General features: G+C 44.4%; 2 protein-coding genes across 2 annotated transcripts in view; one reads left to right on the forward strand and one right to left on the reverse strand.

Annotated features, from left to right (window-relative positions):
• CAPN3 (calpain 3) overlaps nt 1-14,351 on the forward strand; it is a 29,950-nt gene extending 15,599 nt beyond the window's left edge. Inside the window, exons 8-23 of the mRNA XM_023527709.1 lie at nt 1,016-1,093; nt 1,869-2,029; nt 3,177-3,346; nt 3,706-3,717; nt 4,411-4,619; nt 5,340-5,376; nt 7,184-7,201; nt 10,137-10,250; nt 11,228-11,305; nt 11,692-11,749; nt 11,843-11,907; nt 12,417-12,485; nt 12,577-12,655; nt 12,867-12,983; nt 13,267-13,325; nt 13,719-14,351. Coding sequence (XP_023383477.1) covers nt 1,016-1,093; nt 1,869-2,029; nt 3,177-3,346; nt 3,706-3,717; nt 4,411-4,619; nt 5,340-5,376; nt 7,184-7,201; nt 10,137-10,250; nt 11,228-11,305; nt 11,692-11,749; nt 11,843-11,907; nt 12,417-12,485; nt 12,577-12,655; nt 12,867-12,983; nt 13,267-13,325; nt 13,719-13,745 — 1,351 coding nt within the window. The 3' untranslated portion in view covers nt 13,746-14,351. The remainder of the gene's footprint in view (nt 1-1,015; nt 1,094-1,868; nt 2,030-3,176; nt 3,347-3,705; nt 3,718-4,410; nt 4,620-5,339; nt 5,377-7,183; nt 7,202-10,136; nt 10,251-11,227; nt 11,306-11,691; nt 11,750-11,842; nt 11,908-12,416; nt 12,486-12,576; nt 12,656-12,866; nt 12,984-13,266; nt 13,326-13,718) is intronic.
• Nucleotides 14,352-14,834: 483 nt separating this feature from the next.
• ZNF106 (zinc finger protein 106) overlaps nt 14,835-24,800 on the reverse strand; it is a 50,596-nt gene continuing 40,630 nt past the window's right edge. Inside the window, exons 16-21 of the mRNA XM_023527710.1 lie at nt 23,411-23,473; nt 22,266-22,385; nt 21,671-21,742; nt 20,770-20,841; nt 19,038-19,184; nt 14,835-18,743 (exon numbers count right to left, since the gene is read on the reverse strand). Of these exons, the coding sequence (XP_023383478.1) occupies nt 18,687-18,743; nt 19,038-19,184; nt 20,770-20,841; nt 21,671-21,742; nt 22,266-22,385; nt 23,411-23,473 (531 nt within the window). The 3' untranslated portion in view covers nt 14,835-18,686. The remainder of the gene's footprint in view (nt 18,744-19,037; nt 19,185-20,769; nt 20,842-21,670; nt 21,743-22,265; nt 22,386-23,410; nt 23,474-24,800) is intronic.

Below are 24,800 nucleotides of genomic sequence, written 5' to 3' on the forward strand. Positions count from 1 at the left end.
GACAGGAATGTAGAAAAAGGTTGCCTGGAGGGAGTGGCATTTGAACTGGGCTTTCTGCTCTGGGACCTTGGTTCCCCATCAGCTGTCCACTCTAAAAGCCCAAGTCACCCACAGGGACCATCACTGTGTTCTCCAGCCTCAGAAGTTGGTGTCTAGCCTTAACCCACTTCCTGCCAATGCCTCCATTGCAGGGACTGCTGACAAGTGGGGCCCAGCCCTTGGTCATTTAAGGAGACTTGCCTCGCCCACTGTGTCCCTCCTCTGGTCTCAAGAATCTTCATTTCCCTTCCAGCACTCTCTGACTCTAAGTACTTCCTCAATCCCATACCCTTCCCGGGACAACCCAGTTTAGTTTCATCCTCCTCAGCATGCCTGAAACACAAATGTCCTTCATTTCCTGCCTTTACAGGAGAGAGAGTGTATAAAACTGTCCAGCCTTTAAAAGCATAAGTTAGGCTGTTTCCTGGGGTGGCAGGAGAAAGGAGATGTTTACATGCCTGGTCTTTGTTTTAGTAACTCGGTTACTTATTGGATAACAGGCACCTTCTGCAAGTTTTACATGCATTTTTTCGTGTATTGCTCATCACAGCCCTGTGAGCAGGTGATATATAATCATTTCTCTTTTGCAGTTGAGAAAACAAAAGTTGAGAAAGGTGAAGCAACTTGCTCATGGTTCCATAGCTAGTTCTGGTATATGAAATTGGAATCTCAGTTTATTTCCAGAGCCCAACTCCCAGCCTTTAAAGCGTGAGGAGGAGTAAAAGATTCAGCCAGAGAAAGGTCAAGCCCTTATAAACTCATTTAAGGAGTTTGATCTTAATCGTGAGGCTAGTCGGAAGCAATTATTGGGTTTTACAGTGAGGGGATCAGATCAGATTTGAATTTTGAGATGGGCTACAACCGGGAGATGGGCTGCTCTTTGAATTTCTTTGTATCTCTCTGGTACCTCTTGTCCCAACCCACTTCAGGCCTTCCTTTCCTTCTCCTTCCATAATTCCTCCATTTTTCCCTCCAGTTGGAAGGACTGGAGCTTTGTAGACAAAGATGAGAAGGCTCGTCTGCAGCACCAGGTCACTGAGGATGGAGAGTTCTGGTGAGTCCAGGACCCAGGAGGACCCTAAAGGGTAAGGGATGGGGCAAGGAGCTGAAATCTCAAACTTTAATTCCCAGAGAGAGGCCATCAGATTCCAGCCCTTGGGAGATTTGGGCTATGTTCTCCTCCAGCTGGAAGCCCAGCAAGAATGAGGTCCTAGGAGGAGCCTGCCAGGTCATGGTGATGACTGAACCAGGGACCAGGCTAGCATGATGTGGCTCCTGCCTCACCTGTGCTCTTCCACCTTGCATACTGCTCCAACCAACTGCTCCCTAGACTTCACAGAGCTGTCTTCTAAGCCTAGGAAGCTCTACTTACTCTGCTCACCCAGTGCCATCCTCATCTTCGCCCAGATCATTTCCACTCAGCCTTCAAGTCTCATTTTAAAGGGAACTTTCTTTAAGACCCCTGGTCTTCCCCAGGACTGAGATTAATTTATCTGTGCTATTTGTCACCCTTAAGATTGCTTGCTTAATTGTCCGTCCTTCCCCTACTCTCTGTCTTATAATTAGCATGGACCCAGTGGAGGGTCACACGGTAACCTTTTGGAGAACTGAATTGCTGCTGAGCTCTCCCATTAAGAACACATTAGAAGAGATGACAGCTTGGGGTAGATACATCAGAACTGACAGTGTTTGCCCTAAAAAGGGAGGACAGGGTCCTCTCTGGGACCGTGACCAAGTTCCTCTGGACTATTTTATTGCACTGTGTTAGCCCTGGAGTCTGACCTTTCCCAGCCTCCCATATGCATCTCTCTCTTCTTCCAACCTCTCAGGATGTCATATGATGATTTCATCTACCATTTCACAAAGCTGGAGATCTGCAACCTCACAGCCGATGCCCTGGAGTCCGACAAGCTTCAGACCTGGACAGTGTCCGTGAATGAGGGCCGCTGGGTGAGGGGCTGCTCTGCTGGAGGCTGCCGCAACTTTCCAGGTGGGAGATGCTCTGGATGGGGGAAGGGTCCAAGCAGAATGAGGTCCCGGAAGAATAATACTAACTGGCATTTGCCGAGTTTCTACGGAGCCCCAGACATACATTATCTTATTAAACCTTCCCTATTTTACTGAGAAGGAAACTGCCATGCTGGGAAGTTTGGCAGTAAGGCGTTAGTAACCACTTTTAAACAGGACATTGTGTCAGAACAATCCTGTGTTCACAATGCTGAGAATGGGACTGGAGGACCAAGTTAACAGCTACTATAAGAGTTCAAGCCGGAGATGCTGAAAGCCTAGGCCAAGTCAGGAGAAGCAGATGGAGGAAAGAGGGCTTAGGGGAGAGAATATTGGGTGATGTGGGGAAGGAAGAATGAAGAATGACTTCAAGATTCCTAGAGTTTGAGGGCCTGAGTGGATGGTATCAATGTTACAATATAAGACACACAGCAGAAAAACATCAGTGTGTTGTTTTTGGTGGAGTTGGTTGTGGGGTTTGTAAGGAGGGGAGTTTAGTTTGGAACATGGAAAGTTTGAGGCATCTGTAGAATATCCAGGTGAAGATGTGTAATAGAGAATTGGATGCACAGACTAGAATGGTACTTGGTTATGTGATCAGAGCTCGACATGTATTTGTGGAAAGAAGGAAGAAAGGATGAAAAGACAAAAAGAAGGAAGAAAGGAAACACAGAAGAGAGACAGGAAGAGAAGGGAAGAAGGAGTCAAAAGCAAGATTGAAGTTGGGACCTATAGCTCAGGCATCATCAGCTTGTAGGGGGAAGTTAAAAAATGGAAATGGATAAGACAGCCTGGGGCTGAGGGCAGAATGGGGTGGGAGAAGAGGCCTAGGACCAAATCCCAGGAACCAACAACATTTAAGGGACAGGTGAGAAAAGTGAAACCATCAGCAAAGACTGAGAATGAACGTTCAAAGAGGGAGGAGAAGGCACACAGGTGATCAGGGCAGCTCCATCAAATGAAAGCACAGGCTGCCCCCCAAATAATTAGACAAACGCCTCAGTCATTTCTTCCATATTTATTGAGCACCTAGATGCAGGAGATAAACAGGTTCCCTCTGTCTCATTTCCCTTCCTGCCCTTTCTCCAAGAGGCAGATCTGAATGCATGTTTCCTTTCCGGGGGGCACAGACACTTTCTGGACCAACCCGCAGTACCGTCTAAAGCTCCTAGAGGAGGATGATGACCCCGACGACTCCGAGGTGATTTGTAGCTTCCTGGTGGCCCTGATGCAGAAGAACCGGCGGAAAGACCGGAAGCTCGGGGCCAACCTCTTCACCATCGGCTTTGCCATTTACGAGGTGTGCAGTTCCTGACCAGCTTCAGGAACTTCAGCCCAGGAAACACACACCCCAGGGAGGAGGCTTTCGGGGGTTCCAGAGGAGCCCTCCGGCTTCCCTTTTACTCAGTGACCGCCCCCAGGACTCCTGGTTTCAGGCTCACTTGTGTTGGAACCACTTAGATATTTGTAATGAGTGGGGAAAAAAACCAGGGTGGGGTTGGTACAGTGGGGCTGGGGCTGGCCAGGTGGGTACATGGGGAATCAGACTTCTGCATTTGCTCTACAATTGCTGGTGTTCCCTTCCTGTAAGCTTTTCATCCCCATTCAGATCTGAGATCCACAGAATCTGAACAATTTCTTTTTCTATTTCTCCTCAAGGTTCCCAAAGAGGTAAAGAAGGGGCAGAAGCCAGCAGTTGTGTGCAGCATTACCTGGGGGGCCCGTGTCTGTCGGTGGCACATCGAGAAGCTCCCTGGTAGGGTTTGTGGGCAGGACGATGATAGGAGAGGGCCTCGCCTGAGTTCCTCAGCTCCAGAGCAGGTGCATGACCTCCTGACTACCACCCTCACGATGCGCCCTTCCTCTTCCCACCAGACCCCGTCACACATGCTGTCACACACTCATATTCACTCGTTCACACTTAGAGTTGTTTGCACTCATACACATTCACATTCACACAATTATACACTCACACACAGTCACATTCTGAGGGACTATCCTCTTTGGGATGAAGCAATCACCTCCCTCAGACCCCAGCTAAGGCCCCGCCTGCCTCCTTGGGGTCCTTCCCCAGCCTGGAGGTGATTTGAAGTTGACCAGTAGCAGTTCTGGTAAGTGATCCCCAGTTGAGGAACAGTAGACTTGACCTTCACTTCTGAATCACAACAGAAAAGGAAGAGGAAATGGGGTAGGGAGCTCCACAGCTGTTGAGCTATTTGAGGCCTTGGGAATTCGAAGTAGGTAGGTCATGACTGTGAAATGGGTGACCAGGAAGTCAGGAAGGGACCCCTGGAGAGAGACTACAAGCAGGACAGGGCATCCTTCCCAATGGGCTCAGGTGCCTTGGGCTCTTCTCTCCTTCAGATGCATGGGAACAAGCAGCACCTGCAGAAGGACTTCTTCCTGTATAACGCCTCCAAGGCCAGGAGCAAAACCTACATCAACATGCGGGAGGTGTCTGAGCGCTTCCGCCTGCCTCCCAGCGAGTATGTCATCGTGCCCTCCACCTACGAGCCCCACCAGGAGGGAGAATTCATCCTCCGGGTCTTCTCTGAAAAGAGGAACCTCTCTGAGTGAGTCCCAGCCCCACTTTCCCCAGCTGTCCCTAAAAGCTCACGTGGCCCCTTCCAGAGATCAGAGCCATGAGGCAGCTGGACTAGTCTTTGCCAGGAGTCCCAGGATATGTTGACTAGACTGTACTTCTTCCTCCACTCCTGAGCTGGTCGCATCTGCCCTATTCATTCATTCCTTCATTCAGTCATCCCATAGATATTTGAGAGTAGAGCAGTTAAACAAAAAGAAATCCGTGCCCTAATGGGCTTACTAAACAATGTATAGGAAAAGATACATATATATATATATAGTATGTTAGAATTTGATAAGTGATAAGCAGAAAAAGTAAAGTCAGGACAAGGGATAAGAGGTGTTGGGGTGATTGAACTTTTAGGTAGGGTGGTCAAGGAAGCCAGCAAGGCCATATCCTGCCCTCTTGGCCACCATAGATACATCATAGGCCCTGCTACTCTAATCTCTGTCTCTGAAAGAAGCACAGGGTCTATGGGTAGGTGGGTAGGTCATGCCTTTGAGAGCTCTAGCCAAAGCCAACGAGAATCTGTATGTCTACACTTGGCTGCTGAGGATGGTGCCTACATGAGACTGGTTCCTGGGGTGGAGTTCTCTTGAAGTCAGTCCTGACTTAGCTCTGAAAGGTCATGTGACCTGAGCAAATCCTCTGTGTGCTTCCTACTTGCTCCTGGTGACATGGGCCCCCCTCATGTTTGTGTTCTTCACAGGGAAGTTGAAAATACAATCTCCGTGGATCGGCCAGTGGTGAGTAGTTTAGCTCTTACATATCAGAAGGTCCAGGGGACAGGTGGGTGGTGGAGGGGAGAGTGAGTATTGGCAGAGGAAGATGGGAATCTGGGGGGCGCAGAGCAATTACTCCACATTACTGCAACTTCTTCGTCATGACCAGAAGTTATGGGCCTTATGGTCCTAGGGCCATTTAGTCAGTCCAGGGGCTGGGAAGTACTGAAGAGTCCAAGAAAGAAGAAGCAGTTTGAAAAATTAGAGGGAGGGATCAAGGACAGAGGAAGAGATGACGAGAGCAGCAGCTAATAGTGAATTATGAGACACAATCTCACATAGTGAAAAAAAGTACGCCAGCTCTGCAGTCAGCATCAAAAGCTGGGTCCTACGCCTACCACGCCTACCAGCTGGGTGACCTGGACAAGTTATATAACCCATCCGATTCGGTTTCCTATTTTGTAAAATGGGGATAATAACACGTGCCTTGCAAGGCTTTTTGAGGTTTGAATCAATGAGATTGTGTATGTGAAGTGTCTGGCATAGCACAGGCCCTCGAATGGTGATTGTTATTCACGTTTTTTATATCTTACAAAATACCTCTCACATGTGTTATCTCACTTGATCCTTGCAAGGTTTCTGAGATGTAATAAGGTTATTATCTCTGATTTTCAAGTAAGGAAGTAAAGGCTCAATGTAGTTAAATGGCCTCCTTGGATTCACAGAGCTCATAAATGGCATGGTTGGAACTCACGTCCAGAATCTCTGAACTCAGACTCCAGCTCTCTTCCCCACTCTCATGCTGAGACCTGTCCCCAAGGATGTGAGGCTCAGAGTTTGAAGCACAGAGTTGGTGTGTGTTAGGGTCTCCTTTTGCTGAGGAGTCTTGTGACTGCCTTGTGGCTTTAGGCCTTTGTTAGTGAACAGTCCCCTGTGCTGTGTGTGTATGACCTGGGCCAATAAGAGGACAGCAAATGCCCCAGTGAACTGTCTTCTGGGTAGTGACACGCATGGTTCTAATTCTGACCCTGTGCCAGTGCCAGATCTCCAAGTGCCTTCTGAATTATCATAGATGTTGGTTTTAGTATTAAGTGCACTTGGTACTATTCTTATCTTCTGGATGTTGGTAATCAGGTGTAGAGTGTTCATCAGGAGTTGCAAACCCAAACGCTTATGGGAGCTGGCATGTCGCCTGAGTAGGGCAGGCAGGTGTGGTGGAGGTTTTGGTGTCCCGACACTGGCATAATTGCCTGCAGTTCTCAACTGACACTTGGCTTCTGTGTTGGAGGGATGACTGGAGTGGTGGTGGCTGTGGCCATCTGGAGGTCACAGAGAGCAGCTGCTCTCCTGGACTGTTGTGCAGGCTGCCAGACCTAATTCTACAAAAGAAGCCCCAAACCTGGATTTCCACATGAAGTCTCCATATGTTAAAAATTTCCTGAAAAATGAACAAACAACCCCCTCCCCTAAACTCTATAAATCAAACAAAATTCATTTTTTTAGGCCAGTTTGGGTAACCACTCTTTCGGTGTTTTAGTAACCAACTTCATTAAAAAATAGAAAAAAATTAGCTAGAAACTCCCTTTCCTGAGCCGTGTCCAATAACAGAATAAATTCTAAAAACAAAGCCATAGCTGCTGCCGGTCTTGAGGCCTGGAGAATTCTCTTCTCCCTTCACCCTCCAGGTCTTTTTTGGCTCCAATGTGACCGAGATTTGGGGATCCTGGAACCCACCCCCAGTTCAGAACCAGGTCACAAGGAAGCCAAAAGCCAGCAGGTTTTCTGGAAACTTGCTTTTCACTTAATCTGCATTTACTGTTTCCTTGTGCAGAAAAAGAAAAAACCCAAGGTAGGTGTAACAGGGTGAGTGGGTAGACAGCATGGAATATGTTTGTGCATGTAGGTGCAAGTGCACACGCACCAGGCTTGCCTCTTCCCCCATCGCCCCGCACCTCCCCGCCTGAGCTCCTGTTGCGGCTATGGGTGTGCAACAATGAGAGCTAACATTTGCTAGTGAAGGCAATGTTCTAGGGACTCTTCTGGGTGCTTTCCACAGATAAACTCAATTCTCACAACAACCTTGTGAGATTAGTATTATCGTTGCCCCCATTTTCAGAGGAAGAAAAGGTACAGACAGGTTGAATAACTTGCCCAAGGTGACACAGTCAGGAAGTGGTCTGGCTCCAGAGTCTGCATTCTGAACCACCGTGCTATACTGTCCTCCTCTCACATGAGGGAGGGAGAGGATGGCCAACCAGTGAAAATGCTCCCGACGTGGGAGTCCTGCAAAAAACAAAAAGGGCGCCCATCTTTCTCAGAAGCAGGTTTGACTAGCTGAGCAGGGCTTGATTCTTTAGAGGAATGGCGGTAGGTTCTGTTCCTCAGGATACCGCGAGATTGTTGTGTGAGGGTTTCCATGGAAGAGTGAGGGTCTTGGGATGCCAGCTGCCTGCTCTGCAGACGGGACAGACGGGACAGTTCCTTCTCCCTCCTCTCATTTTCCTGCCTGCTCTCCACTCCTCCTTTTTTCAAAGCCCTCTGAGGAAGGAGTGGGAGAGGATGGCCAGAGAGACTAAGTCACTACCAGGGCTGTTGCTCTAGTGAAGCCTGTTGCAACCCCCTTCTAGATAATGACGTCTCACTCTGAAACCAGGCCCCCTCTAAGCCGTGGGTCCTAATGGACTCTATGTGCCACCTGTGTCCAGATGGCAAAGGGAAAAAGGGAAAAGAACCTCCACCTCACAGCCCCAAAGGAGCTGCTCAACTTGACTGGTTTAAGGGGGAAGAAGGAATGTGAGTTACCTGGGCATTTTCCCCTCCTGGGTTCTTGGAGAGTCACCATGATTCACCAGGACCTCAAATAGCCCCTCCTGGGTATCCTGTTTATAACCACTCTGATGTAAGGACACTGTTGCTAAAGGTAGCCATGTGCGTGAAGAGCATCTCAGGGGCCTCAGAGCAAAGTTTTCATGTGTGACCAGGGACCCTGTTTCCTTTGTGTACTTTTAGAACTTGAGATCATGGTTGTTTAGCAACTCGAACTCCCCCTACCCCATCCTTCCTCCATTTACCTGATAACTTCTGGTCTCCAGGGCAATAATGCCTACAATAATAGTTACCCCTTGTAGAATTTTGGTTTGACCAGCCAGGGCGCCGTCCAGAAATTACTGACCTTTGGACATCCTTGATCCCATGGGGCAGTAGCTGCTGGCCATCAGACAATGTTTAGTGTTAGTGTTTATGACAGCACCTGGAAGGATCCATCATAGGGGTCCATCAAGTATTGGCACTGGTGCAGACCAGAGCTGACATTCATCAAGCACCTACCACACAGTAGGCACTACGCTGGGGGTAAAACACTGTTTTCAGTCACGACAGTATCTATAAGGTAGGTGCTATTATAATTCCCCTTGTAAAGGAGAGAATAAAGATTCAGAGAAGTGACTTGCCCAAAGACACACAACTAATGAGTAGGGAAACTGAAACTGGAAACCATGTCTGTCTGCTCCAAAACACGTTTCTTACCCTAACTTCTCTGGTGCAGGCCCCTTACACTCCACGGTATGTTGTCCAGATCCACACTCAGGCCTGGAGACATGTGCCGGGCAGGGGTGCCCCATGACCACATATTCTCCCTCAGGCTGTGACCCGCCCCCCACTTGCTCTGTGATCCTCATGAGCTTCAGTTGCTTAAGTGAAACCTTTTGCTTGGAAGGCAGAGTAAGCCAGGGCTTTTGGGGCCTGCTGGGGGCCCAAACTGGGGGAGCCATGTCCATAGGTCTGTCCATTATTGCTGTCCTATATCAACAGCATGGAAAGGTAGATGGGGACTCAGAGACCGGTCAGATTCCTTTTCTGCTCTGAGAGACTGATTGCCTCATTGCTCTCTGCACTGCAGCCACCAGCTCCTACAGCCTAGCCTTCCTGGGCTTTCCTTGTGGGATATATAGCACTAACTGGGACTGGCACAGCATGGCAGGTGCTCTCTACTCTTTATATTCCTCTTTGCCTGCATGAGCATGTCTTGAAAATATCTCTTGTATTTCTGTAGCACCTTAAATGTTTTTGCAATCCACTTTTACATTGGGTGTCTCACATGACCCTCACAAGAGCCCTATGAGAAGTACGAAGCAGAATTTATTATCCACATTAATGGATGAGTGAAGCCAGAGAGGATATTTCTCCTATGTGATGGCAGGGCTGGGATCCCAGTTCAGTGTTCTGACCTCTCACCCATTGACTGTGCCACTAATAAAGAGTCTTTTTTCAATTTGTCCTCTGCAGAGTCCTAGAGGTTCCTTGGAGGTGCCTCGGTAGCTGCCGTGGCGATGTAGAGGTGCCAGGGAAGAGAGCTCTGCCCTCTTCATCAACCAGAGAAGCACTGTTTTTAATGACTACATATACTGGGCTTCTGGGGAAATTTAACATGAACAGTGTTTCCACTTGGAAAAAAAAAGTATACAAAATATTCGAAAATCACTGCACTAAGATCATGTTGCTTATAGCATTCTTAGCATTTTCACATGTGCTACCTTGTTTAACCCTCATAATTCTATTATGAAGACATAAGGAACTGAGGTCCAGAGAGACTTAGCATCTTTGCCCCAAGTCACTCAGCTTGTTAATGGCAGAAATGGAGCTTGAACTGAAGTTCAAGAGCTAATTCTGTTCTTTTCCTCTCCACTGGACCAGCTGCTCCAAGAGGGAGGTTGCCTCCACCTGCCCGCTCAGCCTGTAATCCTTGCTTCCTTCCTGCCCCCTCCCTACTTCCCTCCTTTCTCCAGCCCATCATCTTCGTTTCGGACAGAGCAAACAGCAACAAGGAACTGGGTGTGGACCAAGAGTCAGAGGAGGGCAAAGACAAAACGAGCCCTGATAAGCAAGAGAAAGCCCCACAGGTTTCTGAGCATGTGGCATGAGTGGGGTGGCCAACAAGTACTGGGATCCTTCTATGCTCTTGGGGTGCTCAGGTTTAGAGGGGCTGCAGGGGTTGGGTGTCCCTTTAACATCTAGAGGTTTGGATTTGTCTCATTGACCTTTCTCTCATCAAGTTCTCCTCAAATTTGGAATGCTGCTCAAGTGAACATCTTGGGGGGTGGCAGCCACACCAAGCCAGTCTCAGGCCTTGGGAAGGACGGGCTGAGCTCCCCTGATGGACCCTATCCAGCTGGGATGATGAGGGAAGTGGGAGGCAAAGCCTGAGACAGAGCAACTCCTGTTTCCTGGTGCCCTTGAGCTCTTGGCAATGATAAAGAATAGGAGCAGAAGAGGGGGTTGACAGCAAAAATGGAGTCCTCCAGAGCTCAGGGGGAGAGCGTTAGACTAGATTTGGGAGAGGTGATCATGTAAGCCTTAGTGGAAGTGAGTCTAAGGGACAAAAGTCCGTAGACAAATCCAGGGCCACCTCTTCCATCCTGGAGTGCCCGAGCAATGGAGCGGGGGATGGTGAGGAGTCCCTCTGAGGCCTTGATGACAGAGACAGCTGGAGATGTCAGAATAGTCTGGCCTTTGTCCTGCTGGGGCTCATTTTGTTGGGATGGTCAAACTCTGAACAGTGGAGAGGGCTCTACTGGTGGGGCTGGTGGAACAAGGGGCCTGTGGTGGAACAAGGTCTGCATGGTTAATGTGTCTCCTCTGGTTGGGGTGTCTGGGCTGGGAAGGTATCCAGTGAAGGTCGCCAGGGCACAGATGATGCTCACTCCAGCTCACCAGGTTTGACCAAGAAAGAGCATGTGTCCCGTACCTAGCTCCTGCTGCCAGCTGCCACCTAGGGTTGTTTTAGGCACTGTGGCTCCGTCAGCCCAGAAGGAGCTTTCCTCACGGGTCTGCTCATCTCCTTGATCCCTGTGAACCATTTTCCTTTGTGCTTCCACAGCCACGGCCTGGCAACACTGACCAGGAAAGCGAGGAGCAGCAGCAATTCCGGAACATTTTCAGGCAGATAGCTGGTGATGTGAGTACATCCAACCTCGGCTCCCACAGATACTCCTCTCCCTGATTAACTGCTCAAATCACCAGTTATTTTGTCACTGTTCAATAGAGGTCATTTTGGCTTTTGTTGGAAACGGGATAGCACAGAAATCCTCAAGACAAGCCCTTGAGTTTTAGACCAACATATCCAGTGGGTGGTCAGGGGCCTTTTTACTCGGAGCTGCCCACTGCAATCTGGACAGCTGAGGGTACAAAGCCTGTTTCCCTCAGGAAAGGCCCAGCTACCCCGTGACAGAATAGCACTGACAGGGACTTTACGAAGATGGACAGCTGGGATTCATTTTGCAAAGCCTCTGCTCCATCAGTGGCTGTACTCTTGAACCATGACTCTACTCCCCTCCTCTTCAGGACATGGAGATCTGTGCAGATGAGCTCAAGAATATCCTTAACACAGTTGTGAACAAACGTGAGTGGCTCAAAACCATATGTGCGGGATGGGCGGGTGGGGGTGTGTCTGGTTATTTGAAAGTAGCTCTTCCCTCTTCTCCATTCCTCCCAGATGAGGACCTGAAGACACAAGGGTTCACACTGGAGTCCTGTCGCAGCATGATTGCCCTCTTGGATGTATCCTTCCTGCCACTCTTCCCAACCCTGTCATCAGCCCCTGTGCAGCCCATGGGGGCCAGGGCAATGGGGGGGGGTGTTTGGAGGGGGAGTCAGGCAGAGGGGTCCAAATTCATGCCCAAGGAGACTTAAGGAGGTCCTGAGTCAGAACGTCCTGGTACCTGGTCTGAAAGGGACTGTTGGAGGCACAAGCTGGGAAGGCCAGTGGGTTGTAACCAGCCCCTGCCTCTGCTCTTACCTCAGGCTGGGATTCTGCCTGGGGCCCTGCCCAAGCAAATGTGGTTCTTAAGAGACAAGCTCCCTGGGTCACAGACACTAATTTTGACTGGGGAGGTATGGAGGGGAGGGTTAAATACCAGGACAGAGCAGTGGGTAGGATATCCTCAGCAGTCTCCCTATGGGGCTACCTCCCCTGCAGAGCCCACTAGAACCCACCTCCCATCCCTGCCCCCAATCCAGGGGATTTTGCTATGTGCATGCACCCTGTAGCCCTGACCTCCTTCCTCCAGACGGATGGCTCTGGGAGACTGAACCTGCAAGAGTTCCATCACCTCTGGAAGAAGATTAAAGCCTGGCAGGTGGGGAGAGAGAATGAAGCGTGAGAGTGGAGGAGGGGGTTGATTCAGGGATTTAGTGTATGACTTCTGCCCTCAAATTTTCCATTGCCAGAAAATTTTCAAACGCTATGATACAGACCAATCCGGCACCATCAACAGCTATGAGATGCGAAACGCAGTCAATGATGCAGGTGCTGGGGAAGAAAGGGGGGTGGCCAGGATGTGGACTGGAGCCAATGGAAGCAGAAACGGGAGGGGAGGACTAAGCTGTTAGGCCCTACTAGAGAAAGGAAATATTTCTCATTTCTTTTCTCAAGCCACAGAGCTGCCAAGAGGCAGGGGAAACAAGGTAGGCCTCAGGACTGCAAATCTACTTCCTCCTCTCCTGTGCTCCTTCCACAGGATTCCACCTCAACAGCCAGCTCTATGACATCATTACCATGCGATATGCAGACAAATACATGAACATCGACTTTGACAGTTTCATCTGCTGCTTCGTCAGGCTGGAGGGCATGTTCAGTAAGTGGGGGGCTACCCTCCCACTCTCTTGTGCTCTTTCTGCTCCATTTCCTGCAGCAATAGCTGTGGCAGTAGGAATTTCAGCCTGATCATCTTCTAATCTATTCCATCTGGGCTGAACAGAGGCAAAGAACCTCTTTAGGCTCAAAACGGGATGGCAAAGGGAGGGCTACTGGTGATTCTCTGCCAGGCAGAGTGTGGTTTTCTTAGGAAAAGTTATAGTAGTGGAGAGGGAGTGAGCCTGTAACTGGCCTTGGGCTTGTGCATTCATTCTTCCACACAGGAGCTTTTAATGCGTTTGACAAGGATGGAGATGGTATCATCAAACTCAACGTTCTAGAGGTAAAGCCTAAGGATGAGGTATACTCCCCCTGTACCTGAAAACTCAAGGTAGAGGAGGCAGTGAGGCAGACTGGACCCACTGTGTGCTCCTCTCTTCCAAATGGTGGTGGAGGGATGGGAGAGGAAAGGAACGTAAGGGGGAGCTCAGCAGGAAACGTGGCTCGTGGGGGATGTATACTGGGGGAAGACTCCAAAGAATCCTTAATTCCTAAAATGACCTTATGCTGGAACACATGTACCTTCCTAGGAGAAATCTGGGAGGATGCTGCTTCTTAGAAAATCATTCCAGTGTCTGGCATGCTGGGAATGTACCTTTCCCCCTACCCTGTAAGATCCCTGGGGCTGGACCCTCTTTTTTTGTTTGCATTCTGATCTTGGGACTTCCTCTTTCAGTGGCTGCAGCTCACCATGTATGCCTGAACCAAGCTGGCCTCAGCCAAGGCCACACAGGATCACTCAGGATTTCAATTCACCCATATAGCTAGAGCCACTTACCTCAAAAGACGCGGTAGCTGCACCCCCAGCAAACCTCCGGGCGCCTCATCGATCTTGTTCCTCCTCTACTTCACTCCTCACTGTGCCTCAGGGCATCTATTTATCTGTCACACCCAGACTGACCCTTTAGTTAAGAACTGAGGGAGGGAGAACAACTTTGTCCCTTTGCCACATGGAGGCAAATGTCTGTCTGCCTCAGCTATTTGTAGCCAAGCTGACGGCTTAGCTTTGCTCAAATTTGAGCAGCCTCGGCTCTGAAGCAAATGCTCTCCTTAGCTTACCCTAGGCTGTTCATGGAAGCGTTTGCCAGTGGCACTCAGTACTTCCTGTGCTTGAGCCCTCTATCACCTTTATGTTCTCCCACCCGTGGGACAATAACCAAACTAGCACTTGGTTCTGTCTGTTTCTGGATGGGCTTTCTCTGGGGTAAACTATCTCAGTGAAAGAGGGCTAGATACTCTGAGTTGTCTGACTCAGAAGTTTGGCTGCATTCTGAAAAAAGTTGACCTAAATAAAGGCATGTGTATGGCTGATTCTATTGTATTTTGTTCTCACATTTAGATATCAGCCATAGCAGGGCTGAGTAGCTTCCAATCTGACACTTACCTATCACGTATAGTTTCAGAATACAACAAAGAAAAACATACACACACAAATAAAAAAACCTGAACCATAGAAATCACTCAGGTACTTTCTAAGACACACGAGAAAAGATGAATAGCTGTTGGTATATAGAAGATCAAGAATAAATAGGTCACCTATAACTGGAGGGGCCAGTTACCTGAGTGTGATGGAGCAGAAATATAGTTTTTGATCTTAGCTCCTCCACTAAGTAACTGACCTGTGTGTATAACCTTGAACAAATTCCTAAATGTAGCTGTTTGCCAAACTTATCTGGCCCATGGTCTGTGGCTTATCTATAACCACCTGTTTTCCACCCAATTTCCTCCTAACTCTCTATACCAACATGAAAAAGAAGGCTGGCTATGAATATGCAGTAAGGTAATACAAGTAAACAATTAGTAAAAGTACTTTATTTTCCTCTTGTATTCGCTTTATATCTTGCTTTACAAAGTTATGAAGTTCACAGCTTTATACCAAAATGTAAGAAGGCTAAGCTATTTGCTTATAAACATTTTTGCAGTCCAATGTCATCGGATTTCATTCTTCTAATCTGTATTCCATATATTAAAAAAATCAGATACCAGGGATGCTGGAGCAGCTCTAGGGCATGTATTTCTCTTAAGCAGGAGAAAGATTTTCAACAGCCTTTCCTCCTTGACTACCTCCTCTCCCAATCCAATTGGCTTATGACCTCAAATTTGAGCAAATTTGGTAAACGTTAGTTGCCATGTGACTCAGCAGGGCCACATACTTGGGAGTTGGAGGTGAGGTCAGAGGTTATTGTCTGATAAGTAGTAGGTTTGGTTCACATCCGGATTTCACATCTACTTGCATATGGAACTAGTGTAGCCCAAATAGCCTCCACCACAGCTTCTATTCCTATCCATCAGACAGCTTCTCTGCAAACCTGAGGATCCTGATGATCTGGGGCAGGGACGAAATGAACACTTTATCGATGTGGCAGGCATGGCCTTCATAACAGGTCTAGGAGCTCTCCTTTAGGTAACAGGAACAAAATCTATAAGTCAGCTTATAGAAACTGCAGTTATTTGAGCAAACCAGAGGGAACGTGCTGTTTGAATCTCACTTCACAATATATTTTGATCTCCCCTCCAGTGAATTCTCTTCCATAAAACATACCATACCATCCCACTAAGTGTTGTATACCTACTCCCAACCAAATCATCCACATATCTAGTCACTAAAGTTGTCCACTGTATAATCTACCCCCCACAAAAAAAAAAAACAAACAAAAAAACAAAAGCAAAAAAAACTTTCATTCGGCAAATAACCACTTAAACAGCAATGCTATTGCCAATAACTTATAGGTAGGTCTGGTGCTAAACACTCAACTGCTAACTCTTCTGAGGCAGAGAAAACTTCTCCCCTCAAAAGCAGGAGTGTAGTCGCAACGTTCTCTCACATTCAAGTAACATCAAGTCAAGATAATTCTTTGTTCTCAGAATTTCGTTTGCATTGTGTTTATTTGCTTTTTAACTGAGTAGAGGAGTATGCCAAAATACATGTTGAACCTGATTAAAAACTTTAGGATAAAACTTAAAGTGACTGACATTTTTTCAGAACAAACTGCCATTAAAACACTAGCATATGCACACAAAACTATGATTTCCTTGACTTCTAGCTGTTATAAGTAGGCACACGTAACTAAAAATAACATTCTAAAAAATGGCCTCCAACTCCTTATAAGAAATGAGTCGGGTTTTGTCACGTCATCTGACAGTTTCCTTTCTACATTAAGTATTAAATACCAGAGTCAATGCAAATCCCTGAGCTGCAGCTCTTCTCTGAGGGGAAACAGAGGGCTACAATCAGTCAAGATACTGTAGAAGACTTAAAAATAGTCAAAGTCCTGTATAACTTTCAAGACACTTAAAAGTAATAACACACAACCATATATAAGCAGCCAAGATACTTATGGTGCCTTTATTTCTAAACGGGGCTAGCATAGTACATTTAAGATAACTGGTGTTAAACGAATTTTACACTTCTTTGAAACAAAGACAGTATTGCCACTGCTTCAAAGAAAATTATTGTGAAATGAGGAAAAGTATTGTAAGTATAGGTGCCTATGTGCATACACACATACAAGGAACATTCATACTGCACACACAAAGGCAGATAGACTGTGCATAATTCTTCCAAAGTTAAACCCAAATCAGTTCTTACTGATTCTATCTCTGTTCATACCTTCGAAGGTTCCCCACAACTGCCCAACATCTCACATACCACCTTCCTGCCCTACAAAGGCTCCACCACTCTCATCTTTTCAGACATGTCCTCAGGACAGAAGGGCATCTATGCAACAGAGCATGCAAGACTTTCTTAGCATACTGCCAGCCAACTTGAAAATGTGGCTTCTCTATAGCACAGAGAAAAATGCCAGGTTTGGCAATAAATCCAAATATGATTTTCTGGGAAATCACCATTCCCAAAACCATAGAGCAGCCTAGCTTCCCTGGTCACTTGTGTAGGAAATGGGGGTGAGAGGTGGGAAAAGCTTCTTCATCCCATAGAGAAACGGCACAAATACTCTATGCAACAGGATCCTCTCTGTACTCTCTCAAATGTCAAAGCAGATCACAACAGTGTAATCAACAAGAGTTTTCCCATTCACAGAGACAGAAGTAAATAGCTTGTGGGGCCAATCATTATCTAGTAGTAGCTCCTAGATTAGTTCTTAATTTTTTTTTTTTTGGACCCAGTAAGAACCACTAAAGTCTTTCCTGGGGGAAAAAAAAAAGAACACATACTTTGTCTTGCATACAATTATAGGGGACTGGCATACCCTCTTGAAACCTATCCATGAACAACCCTGCCCCCATGAGTCCCCTGCCCTAGAGCGGGAGTAAAGACATGTAAGTAGATGTGTGTGCACTAACAGGGGTAGAGAGAAATCTGGATGCTCTGCAATCCTAGAAATCAGTAGGTGCCACATCCAAAGATTTCAGAGCTCTGAGGATCCAAAACGAAAGAGTGGAAAGCAACACTTCTACAGTTTTTCTTAAGAGTCCAGAGAAAATCCAAAAACAAAGCAGTCTCACTAAGGCTTTGTTAATGTGGCTGCTCTCAGTGGGCAGGTAGAGTCTTCGCCTTCACCAGATTCCACTCTTTCCCAGCTAGTGGGGAGGTGAAAGTAAGATAATGGTTTCAGAAATCAGTCTCTAAGAAGCCTGCTTGAGGCTCTAAAACTGAATTCAGATGTTTTATCCTAACTCTCCCATCTTGGGTGCTACCGGTGAGCAGAAAGCATCTTGAGAACCCAGAGAAAGTACCCGATGGCTGCCATCAGTCTAAGTAAGCACAGCTAGAGAATGGGAGAGAGAGGGTTTGGCAATGGCACGAACCAGAAGCTTTCAAATCCACAGCAGCCTTGGAGAGTCAGAAACTTGGAAAGGGAGATAAAGGCTACACCTCCAGTTCAAATAGCCTGACATCACCCACAGCAGTGAATGCCCAGGTCTAATAGCAGAATTTCAAGGTAGATGTTAGGTCTGTGTGCTGCCTTGAACCAAGCACTCTAGCAAAACTTGTAGAGAGGTTCATTAGGTAGTGCTGTCTGTAAGGACTTGGCATTATGTAATTTGCTGTCTAAGTTCCTAAAATACAGTTAGCAGAGCTGTTGTTCTAGTTGTTAAAACTCTGTTTCTCTTTAGCATTTAAAGCTGTGTCCACCTACGAAGAAACAAAACATTGAAATACACTGAACATAATTGTTAAGAAAGGAAACTATTCGCTTCCAACTTCAAGACCCAGTTACTATAACTGAAGAAATGAAAACTAATCCTAAAAATCTAGCATTTGAACAAACTGGTACTTAAAAGACTGACTACAGGTTTAAACCATCATAAGAACATAAGCTAAAAATCACAAACTGAAATCAATAAAAATACGTATGATTAGGGTCAAACTGGGTAACCAATTAAGATCTGTATCTTTAACAAACATCTAGAGAATACTAGTAGCATAAATTACTATATGCTGTGCTGTCCCAGAGGCGTATAGTTCCTTAAAATCTGTTTAAATCTGACAAACCTCCAGCAAGAACTTAAAGTGTAACCTATCGTCCCATAGAGCTGCCCAGACTTATGCTAGTGGTAAGCCTGGCTAGTAATCACTTTCTCCTTCCCTGCTTCACTAGGGAAGGGAAGAGAGTGGCCTGTGTGAGGGGCCAATGTGAAATTAGTTCAACTAATGACTTCCCAACATGGGAGGCAAAAAACTTCAAGAATCAATTTTGCTGTCATCCTCAGCATGTCGTTCAATGTGTCCTGCAGCATCCTAGGAATAAAGGGAAAAGGGCTCATGAGAGAAAAGTTAGGAGGAGGACAAGAGAAAGTCAAAGCCAAAGAGAGCTTTCTTTGACCACTACCTGAAAGGCAGTTAGGACCCAGCATTCTTCATCTGAAACCTCATTAAGCTAGTTCCCAAATCTCAATAATAATAAAAAGAAAAATCCCTAGATTCTCCTTATTTATTGCAATTCTGAACATTCTAAATAGGCAAAGAAGGCTTCTAAATCCTGTTCCAAACAGCTGAATGACCTCAGGTCAGCCTCGAGTCCCAGTGATGTACCTGTTTGGATCCTTTCCTAGCAGTGAAAAAAGCATCACAGTTCTTCCAGCGACATTTCAGAGTTTGAAAGTTTGGGTTTGTATGGTCGGTCAGCAAATGTTGTTTTAAATGATCCACAACGCCAAATATCAGAGAGCACCCGTGCCACTAGAAAGCAACAGAATGAGGTAAGTTCAAAAGACTACCAGAAACATGCATTAGAGCATTTCTGCTCGTACACCATAAATTCGGTGAAAGCAAAAAACTCCTCATTCTTTAATTTAATCTTCGCTAGAAAAACAAAGCCAGAGGCAACCAAATTAATCATCAATATGATGAGGAACCTTGAAAAGATTGGAAGTCTTTTGACACTCTGGTATTTTGTGAAAGCAGAGTACTAAGGTAGCCATTACATCATTAGATAAAGGAAAAGTTAGCAAATATTTATAGATAATTCCATTTAAATCATACTTATTCTTTCTCCTGCCATCATAAAATGATTTTCTTTGTCTATTTATTTAAAAACACAAAGAGCTTTCCTATAATATTAAAAGGGTTATTTTTAACAATTCTAAGAACTGTTAACTTGTAAACTTAAAAATAAAAATGCCTGATTAAAAAAATTTGTGGAAATATTTGTTGTAGAACTGTGTCATGGACTTTACACACAATCTTTATCACTTGAATCACAATCATGTGATTACCTACTTTTTTGTTTTTTAACTGTAATTTCACTTCTAAATGTTGCTTAATTTCATCCGTGAGTCAGAAATCACAGACTCTTTGTCTTGGCTTTGTCTCTATCAGCTTGCCTGTACGAAATCTTATAATTTGAATTCAAAAATGTTCATTTCTAAAATGTAATGCAAATTTGAGTTTTCCTCTGTCGGTACTATCCCATCCCTCTAGCTTTAAAACCAGACAGTATTTACCCCATCTCTCTAGCTGAATTAACTGTTTGTATATTCTGCATCATGCTGTACTAGATTTTGCTTGCATTCAGTAAGACTGAAAAGCAAAGACCGTAATGCATAAAAAGCTGAAAAGTAATTAAGCTGTGGACAAGTCTAAAATTAACTTTAAAAATAGAGAGTGTCACATTCATTCCATCAATTCTGAAAAGTTTAGGGTTTGAGGGAAAAAAATTCAGTGCCATAAACTTTTATTTGGTAACTACTAATATTAGAACTACTAAAACTAATTAAGGCTTATAAGGAACAGGTATGAAAGTTTTGAGGGTTAATCACCAGCATCCCAAAATAAAAACCATGCAATTTAGCCTAGAAAACTGAAGTTTAAAACTTCCAGAATACAAATTTTTATATGCCTAGTCCCCCAAAATCAACAAGGACACAAACCAAACTATTAATATATGTAATCCTTGAGGAATTGGTATAGTATATTGGGCAGGACATAAAAAGAAGTACCTCTTTTTATTTCATATACTTATGTACTGTTAATATTTTTGTAAGCATGTATTGATTTTATAATAAAATAAAAACCACCAGGGACATAACCTCTGAGTGGAGGATATTTAAATATACCTCATATCTAATCTTAAAATAGGCTTTCATTAAAGAAGTATAGAAACAGTTTATGTATGGTTTTTAAAAATAAGCTTCCTTGTCCTACAATGGAAGGCATAAACTAGATGCTCAAATAGAAGAATGCTACACTGGTAACGAAGATCTGTAAATTAGCCTAGGGTTAAGCAACTCCTAAGTCTGGTGACAAGAACAGTTTCACTCCTTACCCAACAGCGGTAATTCTGCATCAGATTTAGCCTCACGGCCTGAATACTGCCATCATAACAGCCAGTATAAATCTGGAGAAAAAGGTTTACCATATCAGACCAAAACGAGACACACAAATAAACTACAAAACATCCTCAAAATAAGAGTCATAAGCTACTTGTAGCAACTATAATAGAAAAACACAAAACTAAATCAAAACCAGCCCTAGAGTACTACATTGAGAAAGTGTCTTCTAGGTCTTCTAGTCTTGATACTCTGAAGCTGTGCTCCTTAGAGAGCCACTCTTGGAACCATGGCTGGGTTCAGAGGCACCCACTTACACTTTAACTGGTATAGCTCTGGCTTCCATTGGGCATTATATATTAGGCACCTGTATTTCACTGGAACAAAGGATTCTACTGCTCAGAGTCTGAAAAACATCCATTCTGGTTCAACCTCATAATTTAAAAATAAAATAAATCAAGGATTAGCAGGGTTAAGTGAGTTAGCGTCTATTTTTAAGTCTGCTACAACTTATGTCACACTGGCCAAATCTGACTCTATTCTAATGTTCTGTTCGGATCATAAAGTCTCTGGAAAAAGCACCACTAAATTTTTTTTGAAATATCTTAAATTTATTTTCTACTTAATGGTGGTATTAGATTTTTATTGTAATTATTTTAGCTATTAATAGAAAATGAAATATTCTAAAAAAATTAATTTTTTAAAAAAGAAAATGAAATATTCAACAATATTACTAGCTTACATCTTTATAATATTATGCCAAGAGACAGAAAGGCAATCAATAATGAGGCATATGTCGTTTTTTAAAAGTGACAAGTAATAACATTATCATCAGTTTGTAGACTTTTAGGTAAACACAATCAAAGGCAAATATGTGACTTGACAAATAATACTCACCATACTTTTATGGATGGTCATACACATAATCATGTCTTTGTGTCCTCCATAAACTTGTAATCGATCATGGGACTTAGGTGGAGGAAAAACATACAAAGAAAATTAGGTTATTTATACCTTGTGTTTAACAAGCATAGTCCCTGAAGGTCTTGGGCAGGTTTAAAACTATGCCTGCGACCCCAAGCTGAAGTACCGGTAGCATTTTAACAGAAATATAATCTAATGGTAATCTTTCTAATAAGTCCTCCTCCTTGAGGAGCTGGTAAATGGAAATAGCAAAACCAAATTCTGTGTAGTTTCAAAGTCTCCTTTTCTGAAATTGCAGATAAGAAGAACTAGACAGGTTTTAGAGATTACAGTTGCTACCTAGAAACCATTTAAATTTTGACACCTATGAGCCTGACCACATATCTCAGAGCAGTGTTTCTGAAAGAACAGTCCACTATTTAGCTGCTTCATAATTATCTAGAGTGCTTGTGAAGAACGCAGATTCCTGGGTCCCATCTCAGCCTTATCATATAAAAAAAATCAACATCAAACCCAAACAGACAATCTCCCTAAATCATTCAAGCAAAATACTGGATCTAAATTCTACCTGTAATTCATAGACGCGAACAAATTTATCCAGGCAAGCAGTCACCATCACTTTTCCTAGGATATTCACCACAGTCACTGCATGATTGTGACCTTTATAGATCCGCACAAGCTCACCAGTCTGCATCGGAAGACAGATAAGAGTCACTACACTTTCAAGAGTCACTAGACTTTTAAGATAGCTTCCTAACTTTGAGATTTAGAATTCTATAATTCCAAAAGTCATAATTCTGAGGCTTATATGCACATGTAGCTGTACTCATTTTAACAGCTGAAGTAATCCCACAAGCATTTGTTACCTATGCAAAATATACGAAATGTATCTTGATGGAGAGAACTTAGTGTCACAGCACAAGAAGGGTCACAACTCTGTGTGTATTTTATAGCTTTCAAAGTACAACTGACCCTTGAATAATACAGGGGTTACAGGTGCTGACCCTTGAGCAGATACAAATCAGTGTATAACTCTTGATTCCCCCAAAACTTAAATTGTCCCTAGGTATCCATGGGGGAATGGTTCCAGGACCACATTCCCATCCCCTGCAGATACCAAAATCCTAGAATGCTCAAGCCCCCTATATAAAATGCCACAGAACAATGTATACACTTAGCTCTCCGTACCAGATTCCCAATCACGGATCAAAAACAGTACAGGTATTTATTGGGGGAAAAAAAAACCACGTATAAATGGATCCAAGCAATTCAAACTCATGTTGTTCACTTATATCATTTCACTAGATCTGGACAAGTCCCTGAGGCCTTAGATTATCCCCAGATTTACAGACTAGGAGCTGGGCTTTAAAGAGCTGCCTCTATGACCTGTGTAGAGTCTCTTGGATGTTTTTATTTCTCTTATTTTAAACTACATACTATGTCTACATTTTTAGAGCTTCAGATGCTCAATTTATCTCAAGTTTAAATGAGACATTCAAACTAAACCTTACATAAACTTTGAATCTGTCTATTAAAAATTTTTGATGAGGTCAGAATTTCCAGGGTGCTTAATATTATCCAAGAGCTTATTCATAGAGATTATTATTAAGCCTTTCACTGGAAAAGGGGCTTAATTTAAATTCTAAGAGGTCTGAGAACTCCTTCAAGCTTTAACCATTCTATTAAAGATTTCTTTACACCAACAGGGCTTACATGAATGTTGTGGGCATGGACTGACTGATCGCTGGAGCCACTGAACACAAGGTCATTCACCACCTTAAAGAAAAAAATGCAATGAGTTAGATTCAGTATAAGGCTCTGAGTTTCCTCTGTAACTAGTAATGCACACAGGCCAATTCTAATTTCCACCTATTTTGAGATGAGCATAAACTAAGTATAAAATAAGTTTTTCAGACAAATTTTCTGAACTGAAACTTATGTTCTAAAATCAGGTACTCTGATGAATTGGCAAGGTATTATTGGGTTTGTTACCTCTTCAGAATGATTATGAAGTAGCCTAGAAGGGCATTAGAGTGTTTGTTGTCTCTAAGTTAACATATTAACATATTAAAGAGTGTGTCCTTTGGTGACTGGTGACTCAGGCCTGAAGAAAGGAATTGTAATCTCCTTCCTCTTTTCAGGATGACTGTGTTCTAAGCAAGGCATTAGACAACAGAGGAAATGTTCAAACAATTCTATTTGTGCTGCACGACTAGCTCCCGTTCCCCTGCACTATACTTGCCTTCATGCAAAGAATAGTTTTGCTGTGGCCTTCCAGAGTTCTGAGGAGGAGTCCATTCCGTGCATCGCGTACACTAATGGTACAGTCGTAAGACCCCACAACCAACAGCTTTCGGGCACCTTCCTGAGCTGTGGCAAGACAGCTAACGGCCCGCGGGCCATGGCATTCGAAGACTTCGAGTCGCTTGTTGTTCTGAAAAATAAGCCACCATTATATGAAGTAAAAGCAACTTAACTGGTAAACCTCAAAATCAACTGACCCAAATCACTACCTTGATATGAACTCTAAATTCTATTACCTGTACTTAAGTTCTCATACCCACCCCCAACCTCTTTCTGTGTATGGCTCCCTTTCCCTCCATTCCAGTGGAGGCAAACTCTTACCTTATAAACTCATTTCTAACTTCAACCCACACTATCCTGATCATAATTAGAACTTTATTCTCTTTATATATCTTCTCTCTCTTCCCTTAAGTTAATGATAATGATCAACCTTTTTTCTAATACATTTTCCATGCCACAGACCCAGGAACAATTTCACTATTTTTTTTGTCATCCAAAATTTATGCACTCTATTTGCATGGTGTTTCCAAAATTCTCTACTGAGAGCGATTTTCTTAGATCATTTCAATTAGTCTCTCATTCTCCACCTTGTTGTAATTCTGATGTTCTTCTAACTTTTGGTTCTGTCACCTCTCATGACATCATTGAGCGGACTACAGAGCCTTTATATATCAGTCAAAGTGGCGTGGTCACATCTCGAATTCCCAAATTCCTTTATCTCATATTTTGGACTCGCTTCCCTTAGCCCCACAAAAATCTTGTTCATAAAGTCTCCCACTTTCCCAAAACTCTAAAGAAG

This window comes from Pteropus vampyrus, unplaced genomic scaffold (assembly GCF_000151845.1).
Source record: "Pteropus vampyrus isolate Shadow unplaced genomic scaffold, Pvam_2.0 Scaffold19, whole genome shotgun sequence".
Taxonomy (NCBI): Eukaryota; Metazoa; Chordata; class Mammalia; order Chiroptera; family Pteropodidae; genus Pteropus; species Pteropus vampyrus.